Source organism: Triticum aestivum, chromosome 7D (genome assembly GCF_018294505.1).
Source record: "Triticum aestivum cultivar Chinese Spring chromosome 7D, IWGSC CS RefSeq v2.1, whole genome shotgun sequence".
Taxonomy (NCBI): Eukaryota; Viridiplantae; Streptophyta; class Magnoliopsida; order Poales; family Poaceae; genus Triticum; species Triticum aestivum.
In genome coordinates, this window is record NC_057814.1 from 559,362,739 (window position 1) to 559,369,287 (window position 6,549).

The window sequence follows — 6,549 nt, forward strand, 5'->3', positions numbered from 1 at the left end:
GCACGAGAACACATATAAAGGTACCTATAGATGCAACAAAACAAGTTGAATGGGCTGGCAATACTGAATTCACAGTAAATTTGGATTCAAGCTTAGCCAGTTCACCATAAATCTGTATCTTATTAGCTATGCCTATGCAGGATCTGAAAACCAGAACACATGTCTGCAGAAGTGAAAATTGCTGAAACAATGGCTAAAATAAGAAATGCTACTCATCACCCATTTGCATACCAAAGGAAAGCATTTCAACTTCAGCAAGCTTTCGAGCAGAATATTATCCTCTTGCATTTCCAACCAAAAGGGTTTCAGTACCACACCATGACACTACTTACATAAAACAGAGCACACTGACTGACAGGTAAAACTAAACAAGAGCACCCATATAAAGGTCTTCTTCACACTCTAGCAGGGCCTTAACGAATGAAATCGGCAAACAAAGCATGAGATAGGAATATAACAGTAGACGGACTGACTATGTAACACGCTGCAAAAAGCCTCACCCAAATGCTCAAGTTAAGCAAGCGCTCCGACCAATCATGAATGGATCAAAATCATGCTGCTGCCTCATCGCTCAAGGCCTCTGCTGCTGCAGCTGCTGTTGCCTCCTCCGGTGCCTCGGCTTCGAGGACCCGCGCCTGGTAGGAGGAAATGGCACTGCCCTCGCCCGCTGCGGCCGCCGCGAAGAAGGATCGCTTCCCCACCAGATCGGCTGCCCGCTTCGCGCACCCGGAGTCGCGGGGAGTCCCGTCGGAAGGCGGCATGGTCCTGATCCTCGGGAGCAGTTCAGCAACCTTGTCGAGTGATTCAGGAGAGAGATCATCGTCGACAGGCTCAGTGGGCATCGCCTTGGTCTCCTCCTTCTGGCCTGCGCCCCCTGTCGACCCCGGGAGAGACTCCTTGCGGCGCCTGTCTTGTGTTGCAGCTCCGAGGGAGGCGCCGGGCATGAGGCTGTAGCGGCTGGGGACGACCCTGACCTTGGAGCTCCCTGCCGGCCTCCTGCAGGTGGACGTGTTGCCGGTGTGGTTCATCGCAGCTTTGGGCGTGAGCTCGTCGGCCACCACCTTGGCGGCCCCGAACGCAGCGACGCCTCCCCTGGCGCTGTTCGTGGCCCTGGCAATGGACTGCCTCCTCGCCCTGGGGCTCATGCTGGAGCTCCTCGCTTTGGCCCTGCTCGCCGCGGTTCCCTGCTTGCTGCTGTCCAGCGGCTGCCTGGCGTTGCTCGACGGCCAGAGCTTGGCGGGGACCGCGGGCTGCTGCCTGGAAGCCAGCCCTTCTTCGCGGATGGCGTTCAGCTTGCTGGGGAACGGCTTGGCGCGTGCCGCGGCCGCCGCGGCGGGCTTGGTGCCGCTGACGCCGTGCTGGATCTCCAAGGGCCCGAGGCTGACGCCCCTGCGGCGCTGCACGGGCGGCTCCTTGATCGGCCTCAGGATGCGGCTGGCCGCGGCGCCCTGCTGCGGCTGCGGCTGCGGCTGCTGGCGTGCCGCGGGTGCCTTGGTGGGGTTCGCGGCGGCGATGTCGAGCGGGCCGATGCTGAGTCCCCTGCCGCCCCGCGACGCCGGGAACTGCTGCTTGGCGGCGGGCTTGGGCTTCTGCGCGGCAGACGGGGGCTGCTGCTTCTCCGGGAGGAGGAGCAGGTTGTCGGGGTCCGCGGCGGCGGCGGGGAGGTCGTCGTCGAGGGGGGCGAGGCCGAGCGCCCTCCCCCGCGGCCGCGTCCCGGTGGGCTGGGCGTTGGCGTCGTGGCCCCTGGAGACGCGGAGGTGGTGGAGGCGCGAGGAGAGGCGCAGGATCTCGGCCTCGATGCGCGCGATCTCGGCGTCGGCGTCGTCGGTCTCAGCGGGGCGGCGGTTCTCCTTCTCGCCCCTGCGCACGGGCGTGGCGTGCGCGTGCCAGGCGTTGGAGGAGGCGGAGTTGGAGGAGTCGAAGGCGGCGTTGTTCCACACGTGCACCAGCGGGATCAGCGGGTCCTCCTCCATCATCGCCCCCGCCGCCGGAGACGCCGTCTTCTGCTGCGGCGGCGGCAGAATCCGAGAGATCAGAGGCGACGCCGCGAGCGAGCGATTAGCAGACCGAGATTGGGGAGGGATCGGCGGGTACCTGGACGGATTGATTGATGGAGGCGAGCGGATGGATTCCTGCGTGATTAGGGGCGCGGTTTGGTGGGCGGATCGGAGGATTATGAGGGGATTTGTTTCGCTTCTGCTGGTTTGAAATGGGGGTGGGGAGGGGGAAACGGGTGCGGGTGCGGGTGCGGCGCGTGCGCGGAGGGGAAGAGGAGGCGAGGGTTTAAGAGGCAGGCCCGATTCGACCGTTGGGGCGAGGGAGCGGAAGGGGGGAGCGCAACAAAAGAGAGAGTAGTAGTCGACGTTCACTAGACGTTGAGTAGGTCCACCAAACTACGCTCCCTCTCCTTTTCGCCCAGTGACATGCCTTCATCATTCGCCCCATTCACATGACATGATGCGGAGAAAAGACCGCTTTTCGTCTACACAGATATTACTTTTCACATACGTGATAGGAAAAAAAACTACTACTCCATGTTCACGGAGTATTTTCCTTTAGGATCACGGAGTATTTGTTTACAGATGGAGTACGTAAAAACAAATCCAACAATGAATACAGGTGAGCAGTAAAATAGGAACGTATAGTTTCTTTCTTGCACCCGAAGAAAGAAGGCGATCTCGCAAGCAGCCGCCGTTAGGAGAGCTCTTCCGCCGACGACCTTGGTCGCCGGTGGTGAGGGGGATCGTCGGATTCACACGTGTGGATCGCTTTTAGGCTCTCGTAGTCTAGGTTTTTAGGTTGTTGATCGTCTTGACTTCGGCGGCGGTGATGACGATGGCGGCGCTGAATAAAGATTATTCAGACCCTTCCCGATGAGGCGATCAGTCCTATTGTTGGGCATGGATTTTAAAACCAGTCCGTTCAAGTAAGGATGGCGTGCCTGTGGAGACATCATAGGGCTTTGCCGTTGTGATGGTGTGTGCTCCAGCGCCAATGCGGAGATTGGGAGGTAGTCCAGAAGCGGATGCAAATTGTTGTCTGCATCGACGACATCTAGAAGATGGTGAATCGTGTGTTGGGTTCGTGGATGGCTGGTGTTGAGGATATAACCCCGCGATATAACCCGCCCTAATAGGGTCTGGTCAAGCCATTGGCAACTCTCGAAGCTGGGCCTCAGATAGGCCATAATGACCAAGATGTAGAATCAAAAGGGCGGCTCACCAGATGGGCCGGCTTAGGGCCCGTAGCCAGAAGGCGGCAGGCGGCCAGGAGGTGTAAGCTGCCATATGATGACTTGTCTTATAAGGCAAGATGACTTATAGTAGGGCTCGGGCACGGATCGTAACTCGACCTGGACTCTTGTAAGCTGGAGGTCTCGACCTGTATATAAATGCGAGTCCCTGGCACAAAATATGACAAGTTACAACCAATCGATAGCTAGGTCAAGCGAATCTGCTCCCTTGTAATCAATACTCAAGCAATAAGCAACAAGAGCAGGAGTAGGATTTTACCTCCACCGTGAGGGGCCCAACCTGGGTAAACTCGTGTCTCTTATCCCGCTCAACCCCGACAAGTTAATCACCGTTGTGATGCCCTCGCGTCTAAGTCCTTTCAGTAGGACATTTGCCGTGACAAAACCACGACAGCTGGTATTGATTTTCTCCTGGTACGTCTTACTCGTGCGGCAGGGGGGGTGCCAGATCTGGGGTTCGATGGCGTATCTGGGGTGTTGCCCCGGTCTGATTTGTTCAACGGCAATGGTTTCGTCTTTGGTGAGCCACCTTGAAGGTCTGCAAGGCTGCATATCAGCGATGGAGCCACGTCGAGCTTCGGTGAGGAGGTGATATGTCGTGTTTCCTTTGGTGGCTGCTACGATGATGCCAGAGGAATGTGATGGGCGTTCATGTCAAGCTCAGAGGTTTTTTTGGTTTTGACTGCAATTTTATTTCTTGGTCGGTATTTCTTTATGCAAAGGCTAGTGTTCTGTTGTTTTTTAGTTTTATCAGGTTGATATATTCATGACTTGTATTATTATCCTTATTGTATAAATGAGACATGTATTACCATGGAAAAAAAGTAAACCTATTTGTTCATGAAGCTACGCACGTACTCCAACAATGGAGTATTTCAATGTTTACCAACGCAAATGCGTACCATACTCCCAGTAATTGCTCCTTTCATGTAATTTTTCGAACACTACTTGCTCTTTTCATTTTGTTTGAGGTGATTTCCAGCGTTCGTAGTTTGTGTTCGTACAGAACCCTTGAGGGACGCATTGCGAGCTGCGTGCCCGCTTTTCACCGGTAAGTAAAAATTCAGCGCCTAGCCGAGCATGGCACGGATGCACGCGGAAAATGAGCGGAGGCCAGAGCTCCCCTGTTCCCCTCCGGTTTTAAGGGCTCGGCCGATCTGAATTCGAATGTGCCGGCGAGCACACGCCAACGCCATCAACCATTCTTAAATTGCCACTCAAAACGTACGTGGTTGCTTGCGGCGTCATAGCATGCATTCCACGCAACCAACTTTTTCTTCAGCAAAGGAAGGAAATGACAACTTCACCGGGGCAAATAATATCTCGCACATAAGGCGAAATAGCGAGGTCACGCATGTCCAGAGTTGGTTGTGGCCCGGCCCACGTACGCGTTTTGTCTACCATATTTTTCCTGCATTTTTGTCACACGGTTCGAATTTGTCTTCAATTGTTTCCTTTGTTTCTTGTTTTCTTTTATTTATTTACTGGGTTTTTATTTTATTTTTTTGTTCTTTTTATTCTAGGTTATCTAGCTTCGTGATATTTTCTAGCTTTAAGTTTTTTCTTTTCATGTTTAATTTTTTTTGTCAATTTTGCCTTTTCTTTATGTAATTCATGAACAATTTTTTAAGTTATTACTTTTTAAATAGTTAATGAACATTTTAAGAAAAGAATATGAATGTAATTAAAATTTATGAAAAATTAACAAAACACATGCAATTTTCTAAATTAATGAATATTTTCCAAATATTCCGTGAACATTTCTAAAATTCATGAATATTTTCAAAACTTGTGTTCGTGTTTGAAAAGATCACGAGCATGCATTTGGTTGGCTCGCTTAAGACTTGGTGCAGAAAAAAGATACCTCTTCAACAACAACTACATCATCTTGAACAACAAATTGCAAACATTTAAGAAAAAGCACTCCACTTACAGGACCACAGAAAGGCGGAACAACTTACTACTACCTATTAGAATATAATGACCAAGCTTATTCAATTTTACAAGCAAAAGGGGAAGAAACATTGCGACGGAGTCCTAAATTAGAGGGTGCTCGACATGTCAGTTGCCCGTCCATGGGTTGGGTCAAGGATCCTCCTAAGCTTATCACTGTTGGGCTTCGTTCTTCTGGGTCAGGAGCATCAAGAAGGAATAACACGAAGACTTAGTGTATACTCCAAGGCGTAGAGATAGTCCTCGGCACATTTGCCCCTTAGATACAACCGACATTGTGTAAACCCTAGACATCCTCGGCGTCTATACAAGCCGAGGTGCCAGGGTCATAGAGGCATATACACATCCGATCTCATGGTAGATCACTTGTACTTGTACCCCATCCATAATCAATAGAACAAAGCAGGACGTAGGGTTGTACCTCTTCGAGAGGGCCTAAAGCCGGGTAAACATCGTGTCCCTTGTATCCTTGCTACCATCTAGCGAAGACTACCAGATCGGGACCCCCACCCGAGATGTTGGATTTAGCTCCGACACATTGGGCGACAAAAGGTGACAAAAACACTAAATATTTTCATGTTTCTGTCCTCAAAAGAAGGAGGAGGAACATGGTAGTTTCCTTAAATAATTCTCAAGGGAACACCACTCTCGATCTAGAGGAAATTGCTCAATGTTTTATTAACTATTTCAAACATAGTTTCACTTCCACTAATTCTACCAATTTCCATAATGTTTAAGGGTTTTAATGCAGGTTACATCCAGGACGAGTTTACTAACTCAATACCACAAAAAGAGGAGATCTAGGATATTCTAAAGAACATAAGAAGTGACACCTCTCTAGGTCCAAATGTGCTCGGTGTTGCTTTTTATATGGCTGCACAACAATTGATTGGAGATGACATTGCGGGATTAATTCAAAATTTCTACTGTCATGGTACATTGATGTCTACTACGCAAGCTTCTTCTTGCAGATTCATGTTGGGCCTCCAAGCGCAGAGTTTTGTAGGACAGTAGCAAATTTCCCTCAAGTGGATGACCTAAGGTTTATCAATCCGTGGGAGGTGTAAGATGAAGATGGTCTCTCTCAAACAACCCTGCAACCAAATAACAAAGAGTCTCTAGTGTCCCCAACGCACCCAATACAATGGTAAATTGTATAGGTGCACTAGTTCGGCGAAGAGATGGTGATACAAGCGTAATATGGAATGTAGATAAAGGTTTTTGTAATCTAAAAATATAAAAACAGCAAGGTAGCAAGTGGTAAAAGTGAGCGAAAACGGTATTGCAATGTTTGGAAACAAGGCCTAGGGTTCATACTTTCACTAGTGCAAGTTCTCTCAACA

At 50.6% G+C, this 6,549-nt stretch overlaps 1 protein-coding gene across 2 annotated transcripts; it reads right to left on the minus strand.

Annotated features, from left to right (window-relative positions):
* Positions 1-260: 260 nt before the first annotated feature.
* Positions 261-2,269, minus strand: LOC123166935 (Holliday junction resolvase MOC1, chloroplastic). Of its 2 annotated transcripts, none has more exons than XM_044584759.1 (2): positions 2,095-2,269; positions 261-2,003 (listed from the first exon to the last, which is right to left on the minus strand). In XM_044584759.1, the coding sequence occupies exon 2, from the start codon at positions 1,974-1,976 to the stop codon at positions 552-554; it is 1,425 nt and encodes a 474-aa protein (XP_044440694.1). In that variant the 5' UTR covers positions 1,977-2,003; positions 2,095-2,269; the 3' UTR covers positions 261-551. The 2 variants fall into 2 exon arrangements, with proteins under 2 accessions (XP_044440694.1, XP_044440695.1); XM_044584760.1 differs by having other exon boundaries at positions 261-2,006; positions 2,095-2,264.
* Between the last annotated feature and the right edge of the window lie 4,280 nt (positions 2,270-6,549).